Source organism: Trichosurus vulpecula, chromosome 4 (assembly GCF_011100635.1).
Source record: "Trichosurus vulpecula isolate mTriVul1 chromosome 4, mTriVul1.pri, whole genome shotgun sequence".
In the NCBI taxonomy this organism is placed as follows: Eukaryota; Metazoa; Chordata; class Mammalia; order Diprotodontia; family Phalangeridae; genus Trichosurus; species Trichosurus vulpecula.
The window spans coordinates 271372400-271392092 of NC_050576.1; the positions used below are offsets into that span (position 1 = coordinate 271372400).

The following is a 19693-nucleotide window of genomic DNA, read 5'->3' on the forward strand; positions in this document are numbered from 1 at the left end:
CTCTGTAATCTACAAGCAGTCATACCCCACTGAAAAACTCAAGAGTCAAGTTAGTTGGTTGGGAATATGGCCAGGCAGCGAAAACGCGCCCAGATTCAGTCTCAGACTTTGGATTCTTTCTTTGGTGACAAAGAAGACCAAAACATACAGCCTAAAGAAGACAACAAAGTCATAGAGCCTACAACCAAAGCCTCCAAGAAAAACATGAACTGGCCCCAGGCCATAGAAGAACTCAAAAAGGATTTGGAAAAGCAAGTTAGAGAAGTAGAGGAAAAATTGGGAAGAGAAATAAGAAGGATGCGAGAAAACCATGAAAAACAAGTCAATGACTTGCTAAAGGAGACCCAAAAAAATACTGAAAAATACACTGAAGAAAACAACACCTTAAAAAATAGACTAACTCAAATGGCAAAAGAGCTCCAAAAAGCCAATGAGGAGAAGAATGCCTTGAAAGGCAGAATTAGCCAAATGGAAAAGGAGGTCCAAAAGACCACTGAAGAAAATACTACTTTAAAAATTAGATTGGAGCAAGTGGAAGCTAGTGACTTTATGAGAAATCAGGATATTATAAAACAGAACCAGAGGAATGAAAAAGTGGAAGACAATGTGAAATATCTCCTTGGAAAAACCACTGACCTGGAAAATAGATCCAGGAGAGATAATTTAAAAATTATTGGACTACCTGAAAGCCATGATCAAAAAAAGAGCCTAGATACCATCTTTCAGGAAATTATCAAGGAGAACTGCCCTGATATTCTACAGTCACAGGGCAAAATAGAAATTGAAAGAATCCATCGATCGCCTCCTCAAATAGATCCCAAAAAGAAATCTCCTAGGAATATTGTTGCCAAATTCCAGAGCTCCCAGATCAAGGAGAAAATACTGCAAGCAGCCAGAAAGAAACAATTTGAGTATTGTGGAAACCCAATCAGAATAACCCAAGATCTGGCAGCTTCTACATTAAGAGATCGAAGGGCTTGGAATGCGATATTCTGGAGGTCAGTGGAGCTAGAATTAAAACCTAGAATCACCTACCCAGCAAAACTGAGTATCATGTTCCAAGGCAAAATATGGACTTTCAATAAAATAGAGGACTTTCAAGCTTTCTCAGTGAAAAGACCAGAACTGAATAGAAAATTTGACTTTCAAACACAAGAATCAAGAGAAGCATGAAAAGGTAACCAAGAAACGGAAATTGCAAGGGACTTACTAAAGTTGAACTGTTTTGTTTACATTCCTACATGGAAAAATGATGAGTATGATTCATGAGACCTCAGTATTAGGGTAGTTGAAGGGAATATGCATATATATATGTATATGTGCATATATATATATGTTTATGTATATATATAAGTGAATGTGTATGTATGTATGTATCTATGTGTATATGTATGTATGTGTATGTATGTGCATATATATATATGTAAAAGAGAGAGAGCAGACACAGGGTGAGTTGAGGATGAAGGGAAGATAGCTAAAAGAAATAAAATGAAATTAAGGGATGAGAGAGTAACATACTGAGAGAGGGAGATAGGGAGAGATAGAATGGGGTGGATTATCTCGCATAAAGGTGGCAAGAGGAAGCAGTTCTATGGGAGGAGGGGAGAGGGCAGGTGAGGGGGGAATGAGTGAACCTTGCTCTCATCAGATTTGGCCTGAGGGGGAATACCATACATACTCAGTTGGGTATCTTACCCCACAGGAAAGAAGAGGGAGGAAGATAAAAAAAAAAAAATAAAAGGCGGGGGGATGATGGAGTGGAGGGAAGATGGGGGTGGAGGTAATCAAAACAAACACTTTGGAAAGGGGACAGGGTCAAGGGAGAAAATTCAATAAAGCGGGATGGGTTGGGAAGGAGCAAAATGTAGTTAGCCTTTCACAACATGAGTATTGTGGAAGGGTTATACATAATAATACATGTGTGGCCTAGGGTGAATTGCTCAACTTCTTAGGGAGGGTGGGTGGGAAGGGAAGAGGGAAGGGAATTTGGAACTCAAAGTTTTAAAATCAGATGTTCAAAAACAAAAAAAGTTTTTGTATGCAACTAAAAAATAAGATACACAGGCAATGGGGCGTAGAAATTTATCTTGCCCTACAAGAAAGGAAGGGAAAAGGGGATGAGAGGGGAGGGGGGTGATAGAGGGGAGGGCTGACTGGGGAACAGGGCAACCAGAATATAAGCCATCTTGGAGTGGGGGGGGAGGGCAGAAATGGGGAGAAAATTTGTAATTCAAACTATTGTGAAAATCAATGTTGAAAACCAAATATGTTAAATAAATAAATTGCATTTAAAGTTAAAAAAAAAAATAAACAGGACAAGTCAAAAGAGATAGATAGCTGGGACACCCCCACTAAATACTTCTCTTTAAGCTAACACTAATTTATGAATAACTACCCTTTGTGTCTGGTAATTCAGGCAGTAATGAAGCCATGTGGCTATATTATTACGTGGCTTATACTTCTTTATCTTGTCCGCTATGATACCCTGAAAGGCTTTTCAAATGCCTTCCTAAAGAGAAATTCAAATGCACTCTGTTTGTGGCATCCCCTTGATCTATCAGTAAATGAATGCTGTCAAAAATAAATAAATAAGTTTAGTCTGACATGACTCACTTTTGATAGAGACATGTTGAATACCACTTTCATTTCTAAACATTAACAAACCATCTCTATAAAGATAAATTCTAGAATTTTGGCAGAAATCAAAAATCAAGTTTAGTAACCAACAGTTTGAAGAATCTGCTCTCTTCCATTTTTAAAAAATCAGAACATTTATCAGTACAGATAAATGATAAAAATCATTTATCCCATTGTCTGCAAATTTTCAAAGATCACCAACAGCAAACAGTTCAGAAAATCCCAAGAATTTTGTATTGAGTACACTGAGATACAATTGATTTGGGCCCAATGATTTGAATGTATTGAAGAAAGGTAGATTTATCATATCCTCTTATCTTCTCCTCACTTACCTGAGAGAGAGACAGAGACAGAGACAGACAGAAAGAAAGAGAAGCAGAGAGAAACAGAGAGGGAGAGAGAACGATATACAGAGAGAGTAGATAGATACATAGATGATAGATAGATTGATAGATAGATAGATAGACAGAATCTATAAATCCATATATATAGAGAGAGAGCAATAAATATCAGCAGTTCTTTTGTAATTTATAGTTGGAGAGAATTGCCTAGGGCACCAAGAGGTTAAATGGCTAAAACCCATGATCATATAACTAGTATGTGTGGTAGTACTTGAACGCAAATCCTCCTAACTACAGGGCTGACCTAGCCATATGCAACGCTGTCTGTCTTATAAATGTACACATATATGTTAATGTGCATGATAGCTACATATTTGCATATGTAAATTTCTTGATAGCTTTCCATCTCCTTGAGCCAACTTGCTCTATTGAATTTGAGGCCATGGAATCTTCTCGGTCCTTTGTCCTAGTACTTTGAAATAAGCTTTCTCAAAATCTAAAGTATGTGTCAGAGTATGTCCAAATTTTTTATCCTCAACTAACATGAAAATTTCCTCCAAAGATTCCCATTATTTCTACCTCAGTGCTAGGTTCCTCATTATTTTTCAGAATACTAGTTCTCCATCTCTTCTGTGAGCAGAAAAAAAATCCAGTCCTTCTTACATATGACACCTTTACAAATATTTAAAGACAGTACCTGACCCTAAATCTTTACTAGTCAAAACAGCTCTAGTTGTACCTCAGGTTTGGAGTTATTGAAGTTAATATGAACATTTCAGTAAGTAACCTGCAATTAAGTTAAAAGAAAAGGTTTTAGCTCAACAGAAGCCAAGTCTAATATAAAATACTTCAATAAATATTTGGTGCTTTTCAACATATGCAAGTCAACCTGAACCTTCCTGACAAAATACCAGCAACTTACTGCTAAGCCACTTTCTAGAAATTATTGAATAATTAAAGATCAGTAAAAAAAAACCATGATATTTTACATACAAAACATCATAATTACTACATTGCTACTTTGCATACATACTCAGATATTAAGTATTAAAGGATATGTAGACTTAATTTGGAGGAGTTTTTCAAGCTCTCCCACAGAATTTTTCTACCTCCTCATCTCCTGCAATAGATACCGGTGAAAAAGCCACAATTGTGTTCACACATGCTTATCAGGAGTTTTGCAATACAAACTAACCAGGAACAAACCACATGGAACAATGTTTCTTGCTGCCATCAGATATATGATAAAAACTAATTTTACAAATTCTTTATTTGCCTCTCTAAGAGATCCAGTGAACAACATCCTACTACTCAGAAATACCTTACTTTTGTGTTCTGTTTTCATTTATAAAATGTCAGGATATGGTTCTGTTCTTCCTGTAATACATTAATTCATTTATCACTAGGCAGGGTCTCTCTAATTAGAGTTTTAATTTAGACAATTAGTTTAGACAACTAAATTTATGTCTCCCTTTACTGTGAATATGTCAATATTAAGCAAATTTGCTTGAAAGATCTAAAAGTGGAGAACTTTGTTAGACAATCCTCTGATTATTAAAATCAAGGCAGGCATAAAAATAAGGAGATGTAGGTTGACAAAGAACAGCTAGGTGGTGCGGTGGATAGAGTGCTCGGCCAGAAATCAGGAATACTCTTTTCCCTGAGTTAAAATCTGGCCTCAGACACTTACTAGCTATGTGATCCTGGACATGTCACTTAACCCTGTTTGCTTCGATTTCCTCATCTATAAAATGAGCTGGAGAAGGAAATGGCAAACCACTCCAGTGTCTTTGCCAAGAAAACTCCAAATGGATTCATGAAGACTCAGTCATGACTGAACAACCACAACAACATTTTCCCCAAATAAGCTTTGATATTGTCACAATATGCAGTTAGCTAAGCACTTGTGAAAATGAGAGTGAAATAAGAAAGGCTACATTCTTTTCTTTAGAAAGCATAGTATGGCAGAAAGAGTGCTGGACATGGAATCAGGAAATTTGAGTACAAATTCTATCTCTGATAAACACTGACTGCATTACCCTGGGCAAATTGTTTAATCTCCCAGCGCACCAGTGAACTTTGAAAATATAATAAGAGGGGGACCAGGTTTTGTTCTGTATTAATAAAGAGAGTTTCCTATACTAATGATAATGAGGATGGTGATGATGATGATGATGATGGTGATGACGACAATGACCACGATGATAACTAGCATTCACATAGCATCTATGTGAAGAGCTTCACAATTATTCTCTCATTTGATCTTGACAACCACCCTAAGAGACAGGTGATATTATCAGTTCCATTTTACAGATAAAGAAGCTAAAGCAGGAAGAGGTTAAGTGACTTGCCCATTTACATGACTATTAAGTATCTGAACCTGGATTTGAACTCAAGTCTTCCAACACAGTTCCTGAAAACACATATACATACATACATGTGCATATACATATGAGTGCTTTGTACAAACTACTTCACAAGGTTGTTGGGAGGAAAGTGTTTTTCAAATATTTAAGCATTATAGGAATAGTTATATTAACATTTTTATGTCTCCTGTCTCCAAAGAGATCTGTGGAAATAGTGATCTCAAAGCCCAGGGTACAAAAAAAATCCATTTGAAGCCTTATGCTTTGTTTTGTTTTGTTTTATTTTTGTAGTCATTCTTTATTTTCTATTTTAGGGTAACAACTACAAAGTAGTAAAATTGGGAGGAGGAAGGAAAAGGAAGGGAATGAATAGACCTGATCTACTGACAAGTGGCTCTGCTCTAGAATATATGATAACCTTATGACATGACAAAGCTAATGCATGTTATGTATATATGTACATAAATTCCCAATTCAATTGGTTTCATCATAAGCACATCTAGTGTATTTTTTAAAAGAAAATTGACCAAGTATCCAGAGTCTAGATCTGGAAATACACGTGGGTAGGCATCTTTGAGCTGGCTGGAAAAAATAAAATCTTTCTTTTAAAGCTTCAAGGATCAGCAGCTTGATATCCATCAAACCGAATAATCCTGCCCTTATGCTTACACAACCAGATGGCGACATTGTTAGAAGCTGCTGATAAAGGCATTTATTTGCTTTCCTTCCATTATAAACCACAAGTCTGCACTTTGGTCATTTTGAAAACTCAAAAGCCTAACATTTCTTAAAGCAATTTGACATTTTGCTTTTTATGAAAAAAATATTCCTAGGGGTTAGTTTGATCTATCTCTAATGAACAACATTCAAAAGAACACATTTTCATAGTAGGTTTTAACTGGTTTCAAAAAAAATGAATAGTGCACAGTTTTACTGTGACAAGGTGCCAATTTTTATTCTTTTACACCAATGGTAATGAGTTATACATATCCCAATCAAATTTAAATGAATAACTCCCTCTAGAATGAGCTCCAATCAATCAACAAGCATTTATAAAGCACCTACTGCATTCCAAGCATAGAGCTGGTACCTCATTGATTGATTTTTGCATTCTGAGGGTTGGGTTATTTGCTTTCTAATCCCTGACCATTCTTCATAGGCTGGTACCAGCTGGTGGTAATGAGTCAAAGGGACAGCATCTAGGCAGCAAATCCATCCTTTGAGATGCAACATGTTGGCTTTGTGGTCAAGATCACTTCCACTATTTATGTCTATACATTTCCAACATCTTATTAAATTTCTTTATTAAAATAACAAAATTAAAGCAAACTTTGACCATCTAAGTAGATCATTACTTAGAGCAATCTTTAAAAACAAACTCCTTAGATATAGAGGATCAAAGATTTAGAAGCTGGAAGAGATCTTAAAGGTCATCTCATCATTTTATGATGAGGAAGGGAAGGGAATGGAAAATAAATGAGAAAGGAAGAGGGAAAGAGGAAAGGAAAGACTAAAGGAGAGGAGAAAGATAAAAGACAGTATTAAAAAGAGGACAGATGGAGGGAAGGATTTTCCCATTCTCCCACATATAAGAGAACAACTAAATTATGTTTACCTACTCATCATTTTAAGGGGATGCTTGGGACAAATCCTACATTTGACTCTTCTTAGGCAGGAAAAGCTTCATCCATAAAATATCTACTGCATTTCTTCAAATAAGGATGCAAGTAAAGTGGAAAAACGAGAAGGGATCTATAGTACCAAATTGAGGTACATCACTGTTTACCAGTAGGGATAGAGATTAATTTGAATTATCACCAACTATCCAATGTGGTTTGGGCAAAAAAATTAGAGTGAGATTTCACTCCTTTGTGATAGAATTTCATTAAAATGTACTAATAGCAATATTGTTAAAAATAGTTTAACTAGAGCAGTGTTATATAGGATATTACAGAATCACAGGCTCACGGAGTTGACAGATATCTCGTGGGTCATTTAATCCAACCCACTCCTAAAGAATCTTCCCTCTATAGCATACTGGAAAAGTGGTCATCTAGCCTCTGCATTAACTCTAGTTATGGAAAGCCCACTCCCTCCCCATGCAACCCCTTCACCATTTGGATAGCTCTAATTCATAGCAAGTTTTTCCTTATATCAACACAAAAGGGTACCTCTGTGCAACTTCCATTGCTTCTTGTTCTGCCCTCTCAAGCCAAGCAGAGTAAGTATGATTTTCCATCACTTGAAAGATGCTCTCACATGCCCCCTAAGCCCTTAATTCCCCAAGCAAAGCATCTCTAGCTCTTTCAGACAATCCTCAGAGAGCATTATATCATCTTTTTACCAACATGGTTACCCTCCTCTGAACTTTCTACAGCTGTTCAATGTTCTTTTTTTTCTAAAATACATCACCCAAACTGAACATGGTACTTTAGATGTGTTCTCACCAGGGAAATGTATACTGTCACCTTCTTAGTCCTAGATACTAGCCCTTTCTTAATGAAATTGCATGATGATGATGATGATGATGATGATGATGATGATACTCACAGCTGACATTCAAATGATGTTTTGAGATTTATAATGCACCATATATGAAATATCAGTGACATCAGTATTATCTAGTTTTATATACAATATCTAAGCCTAAGATTAAATTAGTTTTCTTTTGGTTATATCTCATAGTATTAATTCACACTGAGTTTATAATCAGATGTTTTTCACATGAACTTCTGTTTGTCGATCCATCCCCCATCTTGAATATGTGAAATTGACTCTTTAGCTCAATGGTAATGCTCATTAAATTGCATCTGATTAAATCCACCCCATTATTATAAACTTTTAAGGTCTTTTTGTATACTGAGTCTATCTTACATTTAAAGCACAATATCAGGGTGAGGTATTGTTACAGTTAAGTAAATGAAGGCTGGATGAGAGTTTTCTGGATATGTGTGTTTGCAAATATGAAATAGCCTTTCCTTATTTAAATCAATTTCAATATTTGTCTTTTCATACCAAACAGCAATCATTTGCTATACAACACTAGTTAGTAATATTTTATAGAAAGCACAACTATACTTTGCACCAGTTAATAAAAGAAGTAACAACTGAAAGAATATGATCTCAATAAATCCTAAATACGAGACTTAGGATGTTTTGTAAACAAAGGATTGCTTCTGGCACTTCAGAATTTGCCTATATCTGCATGAGATTAACTTGTTAAAAAAACATATTTTTCTAGTCTATGTTCACACTGAAATCATAATGCGGTCTATTTTTCCTTTGGGATATTATGTCTATTGAATTTCTTTCCTAAATAGGTAATAAGGGCTCTGCATCTGAGTCTCAGTGAATGTGGTTTAGGACAGTTTTTTTTTTCTTCTGAGTGGGGAAAAGATCCAGACTTGGTCTTTCATTGCTGCAGTGAACTCCCAGTGACTTTCTCAGGATCATACAGCAAGTATGAGTTAGGGATAAAACTTAAACCCAAGTATTCATGATTCTGAGGTCATCTCTCCATCCACCATGCCATGCTGCCCCCAAAAAACAATAAGTTGTGTTGAATACACACACACACACACACACACTTTCATTGGGCCCTGACTTAAAAGAGTGTTTTCAACTATTTAGGCTGGCTATTTCTAAGGATGACATAAACGAAGACACATATACAGATACAAAATGCAATTCAGCACATGAGGATAAGCGAGACCTCAGCTGAATGCTGACACCTCCATTAGAATCACAAGATGAATGACAGTTCTTTCTGATACTTCTCAATGAATCCATGATCCATGTGACCAGTACCATTTTAGCTCTGACCAATCACTGGGTACTTATTAAGTGGACAGATTTTCCCACATGCTTATCTGTGATTCCTATACATTCTCCTAAATTGTTAATGAAATAGTAACAGGGCTGAGACACTGCTATGATTCACAAGCTAGCAAAAGGAAGCAATTATCCCAGCACTCTCTGTCTACCATTATCTCTGATAACACAATGATCACCTCCAACAGAGTACTTCCATTTCTTAGAACAAAATTAGACCTCTCTGTACTTCAGGGTTCCATTATTTTATCAGTACCTCCATCAATGGGTATCAAAACCCTTCAAGTCCTAGCTAAAAGCCTTTATTAGCTACTACAGCTAAAAGAACAATATAAAATGTGTCACCTATTGGCAATCAAATGATAATCTTCTCTGCACTAGAATAGATTGGTCCTCCTCAGATCACAGCCACACAATGTACCCCAAAGCCCTTCCAGCTTCATAGGATCCTCTAGAGCTTGTACTGCAACTGATATTGACTCCAAGTCATTGTCACATCCGCGATGAACCACTGATGGGGCTTTGCCAAAAGGAATGATTCCATATAAGGGAGCTGGAGGTGAAGGGGGGAGGAGTGTGATGAACAAAGTCCACAGATTATTACCTCTCCCAATTCTTGTTTAGAAGAGGTAGCATATTCTAATAAATCCACACTTATCTATGTAATAGGTAAACAAATAACTCTCACACCAACTATGCTTTATATGCCCAGTACCTACCAGAGTGCCCAGCACCTAGTTGATACTGAATAAATACTTATCGAATGAATAATTAGAAGGGGAAAGAGGTTGTTATACAAAGCACAGACTCAATACCTTAAATCCAAGTACCTTAAAAAAAGCCTTCAAATCACCCAAAACCCACTAGTAACAATCATCCATTTTTGCGAGTTCGGAATTATAACAAATTACTTGTGCTCTTATATAGCACCTTAAAGCTAAACAAAATTTTCCTCACAAAATCTCTGAGAAATCTAGAATGCCATTATCTCTATTTCATAAATGAGGAATATGAAGCACAGAATGGTTAAGTGAGTCGCGTTGCCCCTCGGGTGGCACTAGGACTTAACCTTAGGTTTTCTGACTCTGGACCCATTCTTGTTCCCCTGGTGCCTTGCTGGATTAGCTCTTCCAGCCAACAAACAAGTATTTCATCTTTGCATGTGGAGTCCAATTTTTGGTCAGTGCCTAAATCTTACGCCAACATTTCAATGGCACAGAAAGTGGGAAAACGCTCATTATGAAATCCCTCGTTCATCATGACTGTGCGGCTTCACTAAACCCTAGAGAGGATCTCTTCTAGACTCTGTGTTCCCTCAAATTTGGAAATGAAAATATATCAGTCACTGATAGGTTGATATATAATAAGCTGAAGTTCATGGCAAGTTTCAACAGGTGGCCCAGCAGTTCTCAAAGTGTCCAAGAATTCTGGGGGTCCAGAGCCCACAAGGTAAAAACTATTTGGGGCACGGGGCAGCTAGGTGGCACAGTCAGTAGAGCACCGGCCCTGGAGTCAGGAGGACCTGAGTTCAAATCCGGCCTCAGACACTTGACACATGTACTAGCTGTGTGACCTTGGGCAAGTCGCTTAACCACCATTTGCCTCAGTTTCCTCATCTGTAAAATAGAAATAATAAACAGGACCTACTTTCTGGGGTTGCTGTGAAGATCAAAGGAGATAATAACTGCACAGTACTTAATCCAGTTCCCGGCACATATTAAGCGCTATATAAATGTTAGTTACCATCATCATTACTTTCATACCAATACTAAGACATTATTTGTCTATTAAATACTCTTCCCCTTTCCAGCTACATATCCGTGTGAGGCTGAATTTTCTTCATACTTTTCAATCAAAACAACACATCACAACAGATGGAGTGTAGACGTAGATATGAGAATCCATCTGTCTTCTATTAAGCCAGACATTAAAGAAATTTGCAAAACTATGTAAAACAACGCTACTCTCACTAAATTTTCTTCACTTTGGAAAAAATATACTTATTTTTCATATAAATGTTATTTATGTTAACATGTAACTGGGTTTATTGTTATCCTAAATAAATGTGTAAATATCTTTAAAGTTTATCAGTTTTGACATGTTAAAAACCAATGGATAGAACTTGCATAAATATACTCCTTGGAGTCCTCATTAATTTTTAAGAGTATAAAGGGAATACTGAGATCAAAAATTTTGAGAAGTGCTGATCATCTGTGTTTCCCTTGCCCCATCTCCCCACGGTTTCTACACTGTTGAAGAAAATGCAACCCAAAAGGAGCCCCTCACCACCCCACTCCCTCCATCACAGTACTCAAGGGATAAAAACTCATCCTGTTCAAAATATCCAATGCTTTATTACAAGCAAGATTAACTTACTATCAGAGACAAAGGTGTCCCTTCCCCACCCCTCTCCTCCCCACTGTCATCTGGAGCATACAAGGGAGACACAAGCTGCGGCTGGGGGGGGTGTTTGGGGGGGAACAGAGGGCACTGAATAATATATCATTTTCCTTAAAGGACATATAAAATAAATACAGAATAAACATTTCTAATGAGATAACTGCAGGGTCAGGTTAATGTTATAGATCGGTCCGAGTCACTACTAAGTCACAAGCCTGATTCTCAGTAATCACACTGAGTAGAATCATCTGCGCAGCTTTAAGCCATGAGCCCCTGAATCACTGTGCCATATGGTCATGATAACAGGATCACAACCTTAGGGGGCAGTGAGAAAGTACTAGATTTAGTATCAGTGGGTCTAGGTTCAAATGCCCAGTTCTCTCTCTTACTCCCATCAGACCTTGGGAAAGTTTTTTCTCCTAGCTGGCCTCATTTACTGTAAAATGAGGAGAGTCAGAGGAAATTCTAAGGTCCTGTCAAGCTTTAAATCTCTGATCCTGTTTTAACACCTGTTCATAACAATTAGCTCTTTTTAAGCCAAGGGGCAAGATATGGGCTCCTTAGGTCCCCATGGTTCCGAACCATTCTGAACTCCCAGATAAAGAAATTCCTAATCCAAATTCCAATTTGGCTCTCTGCCCTTGCATATATATCTAACTCTAGTTAACCCCTCACCTCCTGGTGGTTCAGCCAAAACTGGTTACTGAAAAGATCTAGGTAATATGTTGTATATTATCATGTCTGTTGATAAATAGACACTGGGAAGGGAAACTGGGTAAAGGTCACACCTTTCCTTTGGAACTTCTCTCCATCCTTAAGGAGGTGGGTCCCACCAGTGGCTTCAACCCAAGTTTTCTGATCCAAGGAGCCTGTGGGGTCATGGTCCTCATTAAATTTTCCTTCCTTTCCGCAGCTCAGCCCTACCTCCTCTCTCTTTTTTACTGGATGGCCCTGGGGCTGCACGTTCTCTCTGGTTCAGCTCTAGATATCCCTCCACTGCCAGACCCTTCAAATCTCTCAACTCCAAATCCCTAGCTTGCTATTTTGCACCAGTCTGATATTTTCTCATGGTACTAAGTTTCTTCAATCAATCTGAATATTCTACCTGTAAAACTACTTCAGTTTATCAAATGACTTTTCACACTTAATCTGAAGTCTTTGACTGGCTGGTTGATTGAGATTTGTTCTCAGCTCCTTAAGGTACTGGCATCTTATCACTTATTTTAAGTAGGATGGGTGTGACTTTATTGATTTACTGAGCTGACATCAGCTGCTGGGCAGGCAATAAGGACTGACAAGTCTTCTATCACCTATTCTCAAGAACTGTCAGGTCCTCAATCATGTTTGTCAATCACCCACTCTGCTCTCTCTTTCTGTTTCTCTGTCTCTTTCTGTCTCTGTCTCTGTCTCTCTCTCTCCCTTCCTCCCTCCCTCTCTCCCTGTCTCTCTCTCCCCTCTACATATACACATATATACACTCACATATACTTACATATATACATAGATAAAGGGAGATTGATATCTATCTATATCTAAATACAGTTCTACATAGACTGGCTCCTATGCATCTCTAATCTGACACAGCACTGACCAAGTCCTAGTTCTGAGATGTCAAATCTGTACATTAAACTCATATTAATACATATAAAATTCAATAAAAGAAGTGTTCATTTCCTTTTAAGATGGGAGGAGGGTGGGGGGAAGTAGTCTGATGGAAGTCATTAATAAGTCTTCTTACTTCCTGGCATGTTGTGGGCTTCTGAAGTTCTTCACAAATCTGAATAGCAGCTATGGAATCTCTGGAGCTCAGCAGACAGGGGTTGGGAGGCTAGGTGGCCTTTCAGGGTCCCTTTCCTGTAGTATTCATGTTAGTCTCCCAGCAGCCTTTTTAATACTGAGGGTCCACGAAAGAGAGTTTTTCTGGGAGCACCGGCCTCAAGGGATACCCTTCATCAGGCCACTAAATTGGTAATCTCTCTCCTCCATGTAAGTCCCTCCCAAAACTATGTGTTTGACCAACAATCACACATCTTCCCTAATAAAGAAATTCTATTTATCTGAGGTATTCACTTATTAAGAATGCCCAAGGAAGTTCCGAAGAAACAGCACTGGCCTAGGAGACAGGAGACCAGATTCTATCACTTCCTAGCTGGGTTTATCACATCACTTCTTAGGCTCTGGTTTCCTCATCTCCAAATTGGGAGTATTAATAACTGGGCTTCCAAGCTCACAAAGTTGCAGTGGGGATCAAAATAAGATGCTGTAAGTGTGATTCAAAAACTGCAGTGCCCTACAGAAAGATGTGTGTCATCAGATTTTTAATGGCTCTGAACTTCTATTTCTCTATACATGTGCACCTCCTAAATTTCTTTTCTGCTTCATTGTAGGTTTGTTTTGTGAACCTGGACGTCACCAAAGAAGACTGCAGCAATGAGCACCTGCGACAGGTAATAAGCCAGGGTTACCACTGTGTTCTCTCACACTGTGCTCTCACAGCCAGGGAGCATCCCAACAGTATTTGCTTCCTTTTACCTTTTATAATGGCTGCAGATTCCACAAGACTTTTGAGGAAAATGATGATCACAACCAAGTTTCTCTTTTCCCATCAGGCAGGCATATGTTCATTTTGTTTTGTCTAAGCAAGCAGTGCCCTAAGCCTTCTCCAGTTTCTAAATCTGTGGCTGTCTCCTTCCTGCAGTCCCTGGTACAGTAAATTTGGCATTCCAGAATAACTGATCTTTCACCTGCCTTCTGATATGCTTACTGGGGATAAATACATTTGTTGGTCATGATATAAACCAAACCCCTAAAATGAGGCCTATTTGAAAGTGAGAAACACACACACACACATAGGTATGCACTAACAAATACTACCTGTTCATAGCTGGGGTTTTTTAATTCAGTCTATATGTAGATCAATAAAATAAATAGGAAATTATCAGTTCTCCACAGCTGACAGTACAGTTACCACAAAAAATATCAGCTGACATTTTAACTAATCACATCAATGCTCTCTCACTAGAGCTTTGGCAGAATGCTAGGAATGAGCAAGATTTTGTTTTACTTTCTTTTCTCTTATGTACTTTCTGGTCAAAATGTTAACTGAAAATGCCCACTGTCATGAGCAAAAGGCAGGCATCAAGAGGGCCTGGATACCTCACAGAAGGGATGATCAGCCCCTGGACAATTTCCATGGGATGGAGATAGCTTATTGCCTTACAGCTCCTTTTTTCTAGCAAACTGTGTTAGTCATTTACATGGTGGTAATAAAGCCCATTCTCATGTGGCATTGCACTAACAAAGGATAATGCAACATGGCAAGATTCCAATCCACTAAGAGCATCAGGGATGATCAATAGAGACACACGCAAGGGACAGGGAAGCATTTTATGCAGATGCAAAGAGGAAAGGATGTTACTTTAAATAGTTATCTCAAATCTCATGCTTTGGAACCTCAAGCCAACTTGTCATCAAAAGCTTTCTCCTAATGCTTTTGGGCACTGGCAACTTTTCTCTCCTTCTGCTTAAAGTGATCTATTCACCGCTTGCCTTAGGCTATTGGAAATCATTAAATCTACAACCTTTGTTTGATTTTCTCACTTCCGGGGTTTTGCCAATTTCCCCTGACTCTTACATATCCTTCATTAGGGAAGGCCCTATATCTGTCCAGGGCACTGCCATTTTCCCAGTCCACCGAGTTCACAATTCTGTGAGCATCACTGACTCCTCCATCTAACTCACCCCACATATCTAATCAGTTGTCAAGTCCTGTTCTTTCTAGCTACTACCTCCACCTCCTTCTCTTGCCACAACCACCACCATATTTCAGGTCCTTATGACCTCTCACTCAGACTCCTGCAGGCAGTAGCTTTCTAATTGGTCCTCCTATCTCAAGTCTTGCTAATCCATCCATCATAGAGCAGCCAAAGTGATTTTCAATAAACTCCAGCGGCTCCCTATGTTCAAATCTGAACTCCTCAGTTTGACATTTAAAGGTTTTCACAATTTGACTCTAATTCATCTTTCCATCCTTATTACTGTCTTTCACCCATGGGTCATTGCTGGCCCTCATCTATGACACCTCATCTCCCACTCCCATACCTTTGCACTTGCTGTCCATCGTGCCTGCAACGTACGCCCCTTCTCACTTTCAGCTCTCGAAATTCCTGATTTACTTTGGGATTCATCTCAAGGGCTAACTTCTGCATGACTCCATTCCTGGCTCCTCTCAGCTGCTTGTGCTTCCACCATGACAGTTGCTTTCTCTGATTAGCTTCTATGTTTTGTGTGTGTGTGTGTGTTCTCATCCATTAGAATGTAAGATCTTTGATGGTAGAAACTACCAGTTTTGTCTTTGGAGCCCAAGCACCTAGCACACTACCTTGAACATAGTAGGCACTCACCAAATCCTTGTTGACAGAGTGGTTGCTTGAAAAAGCTGGAAGAGTTGTGTCTTAATAGCATCATGATGAGAAATAAAGCTGGCAATTTCATTTTCCCCAACATAAGAATTGGAATTCTTGACTACTCTCTCAGAGAAAAATATCCATTCTTCATTTCTAGCAACTAGTTTTACATAAAGAATCGACACAAACTGCTTTAGGAATCAAATACAAAACTGCCACCTAGTTAGCTAAGTACTATAATGGAGAAGAACACTAGACCTGGAATCAGAAAGATTTGAATTCACATCGAACTCTACCTGTGTGACCCTGGACAGATCATTGAATAGCTCACCTCAGTTTCCTCATCTGTCAAGTGAGGATAATAATAGTTCTTACCTAACAGGGTTACTGTGGGGATCAAATGAGATTACATATGTACTGTGGTTTGCAAATCTTAAAAGTATTCTATAAATGCTATCCATCTATCTGTCCATCTATTATTATTATCAAACGAACTCCTTATAACCTGGACAGTTTTATAGTTGGGAGTGGATAGACAGATATAGATATAGATATAGATATAGATATAGATATAGATATAGATATAGATATAGATATAGATATAGATATAGATATAGATATAGATATAGATATAGATATAGATATAGATATATACATACATACACATATATATATATCTACATACACTTATATATACTTATATAACTATAAGTCTAACTGGAATGCCCAGATTTCAATTCAAAGCTATTTCTACTTCTTCCAACTTCATTAAAGAATGTTCTTATGCTTGTTCATGGATAAATGCCTTTTTACAAATAAAGCAGCTTTGAGACATTGGGATGGGGGGGAGGACACAATTTAACTGAAAGTATTTTGGTTGGATTTGTTTTGAATTTGGTTGCATAAGTCATTGTATGAATGCCCTCATTTAAATAAATGAAATGCTATAAATCTGAACTAAATTAAGATTCTCACTCTACAGAAGTTGGTCAACGTGTCACCAGATCTCCCAAAGTTTATCAATTCCATGAATGTCCAACAACCAAAAGAAAATGAAATTGTCCTTCTGAGTGGATTATCTTCAGGAAACCTCCATGCTGATTTTGAAGTTTCTAAGGTAAGAATGATAAAATCATCTTGGTGGGAAGGGAAGGAAGGAGGTTGAATCTCCTTCAGAGACAACCATGTTTTTTGCAAAAAAAAAAAAAAAAAAAAAATCAGAGCTTACCTTATCCCAATTCCTCTAACATAAGCCTAAACAGCATTTGTGAACAGAATCAAAAATACTAAAGTTCATTTTTGAAGACTAACATGCTTAAACACAAAATCAGATTACGAGTGAATTTTTTTTTAGGTGTTGAGATCAAAGAAGTTTTATCTGTCTTGCAGAATAATGTTAATTTGTATTCATACTGCGTATTGTTGCCAGGCGTCTGGTTGTGCTACCAAAACTATTAATGTCCTTCACTTTTTTAGAGGAAGAACCTTAAACAAAGCCTAAATGTACTGTGATTTAAGTTCATGCAGATAGTTATTGGTAGGTCAGTCTAACATTCCAGCAACCTCCGATTCTCAGCAGTTAAATACAAGAGGAGGATGAAGAACTGGGCGGGGGGGAGGAAATGAAGAGAATCAAAGGGGGCAGAAAGGAAGGATGAGAATTGGGTCATGATCCTATGTAATTAGAAATGATACAAGCGTTTTCAGAGTCTTGGTACACTAACATATCAGAGAAAAGTTAATCATTGGTGGCTTTGCTAATTTTGACACATGCAAAACTTCAAAATCAACATTTTTAAGTCTATGGTTAATTAGCAGATTTGAGTTTCAGATTTTTGTCCAACTCAGAAAGATTAGGGACCATCTCATACTTAAATTAACTTAAAATGTTGGGAATGATAACCTTAAGGATTATAGTCAATGGAAATCTGCTATAAAACATCTCAAACTGGTAAAATTGGGTCCCAGGAATTACATTGCAAATTGGTGAAGATTTAGGGCTCATAGAAGCCTAGAATCACAGAATTGGAAGGGATCTTAGATGTCATTTAACCCAACCCCCATTTTGATGCAATACTCCTGTCTCTAACATCACCAAGATGGTCATCCAGACTCTAAAAACATTGCAAGTGATGAAGAATTTGCTATCTTAGTGTATCTAAGCTGCCCTTAGAATCCCTAGCTTCCTTCAAAGCTCAGCTCCAGTACCGCCATCTCCTACAGAAGGTCTATCCCAAGCCCTCACCTCACCCCCTTACCCGCAGTTGCTAGTGCTGTCCCTCACCAGAAATGACTGTAGATCCATTTTGCTGGCACTTTATATAACTTTTTGGTGTACACGTTGTTTCTTCATCCTACTTTCAGCAGAATGTGAGCTTCTTGAGGGCAGTGTGTCTTCTTTTTGTAGTTTTTAAGCCATTTTTAGTTTTTGTACAGGGCAGATAGGTAGTGCAGTAGATAGAGCACTGGGCCTGGAGTCAGAAAGACTCTTCTTCCTGACTTCAAATCCAGCCTGATACTTACTAGCTCTGTGACCCTGTACAAGTCACTCAACCCTATTTGCCCCAATTTCCTCAGCTGTAAAATGGGCTGGAGAAGGAAACAGCTAACCACTCTAGTATCTTTGCCAAGAAAACTCCAAATGGGGTCCTGAAGAGTCAGACGCGATTGAAAAACAGACGCAACAACAAAAGTATTCGTATCCCTAGAATCTACCAAACACCTACACATAGTAGGTGTTTAATAAATGTTTGTTCATTTAATAACATTGCTGCGATAAAATACAGTGATTCCAAGTGTGACAGGAAAAGTCGGAGCGCATTATCATCAGATAAAAAGTAATCCCAGATCAGACAAGAAGGAAGCAAAAGTGGAACGTAAGGGAAAGTGATACCGCAATAGCACCTCTGATCTCTGAGTCCTTTTATTTGCTTAAGGTCTTTGAGCCTCAGGCCCAGAATTGAATTCCCACCCCCACCCCGCCCCCATGATGAAGCAATTTAAAAAAGAAAGGATAAACATCCAACACTCCAGGACATAGTATTAACCAGAGTATGTTATTCAATTTAACAGTAAGATTTCAGGTGATACGGCTATCATTTTCAGTGTCAGATGAATTTAGCAAAGTTGAAAGTTATTTTGAAGTTACTCATTCCCACAAAAGCTTTTACAACCCCGGTGTTGATACCCTATACTTTATTAATGTAAGTTCAGTATAAAAAAAAAGATTTTTTAAAAAATGTTTCCATCAAATGAGTCATTTGATGGAGAATGTAATTTCCTTTCATAAAGTCCTGCTTAAAGTCAAACTGACCCTTGTAACCATATGGGCTGCTCAGGAAACCACAGGCAATGGAACTCCTTTACATTAGGAAACAGAATGTACCTGGCCTTGATAAGCTCATCAGGTTTTAGTGGTATGTAGTTTTGTCAGAAGATAGATGTCACTTAAGGAAATCCACCGAAGGGTAAGCTTGTTACAAGGAGGCAATAATGTATTTGACTGTGAAAATTAAAATCTTTAAAAAATGTTTGAAATTCTCAAGAGTTTGAAATGTCATGCAATGCAAAGTGGTAATGATGGAGCTTAGTGCAGGGCTGGCAAAGTCAAGCTTAGAATAACAGATGTTTCAAAAACTATGCACTGCTATTTGAACAAACCAAAATTTTGAAACCGCTTCCCGCCCCACCCCTAAACCCCCCCCCAAAAAAA

General features: G+C 38.0%; 1 protein-coding gene across 2 annotated transcripts in view; it reads left to right on the plus strand.

The window, feature by feature from the left end:
- Window positions 1-19693, plus strand: part of LOC118846382 (SPHK1 interactor, AKAP domain containing) — a 179311-nt gene that overhangs the window by 128502 nt on the left and 31116 nt on the right. For both annotated transcript variants that reach the window (XM_036754872.1, XM_036754874.1), the window contains exons 4-5: window positions 13963-14022; window positions 16964-17098. In XM_036754872.1, coding sequence (XP_036610767.1) covers window positions 13963-14022; window positions 16964-17098 — 195 coding nt within the window. The remainder of the gene's footprint in view (window positions 1-13962; window positions 14023-16963; window positions 17099-19693) is intronic.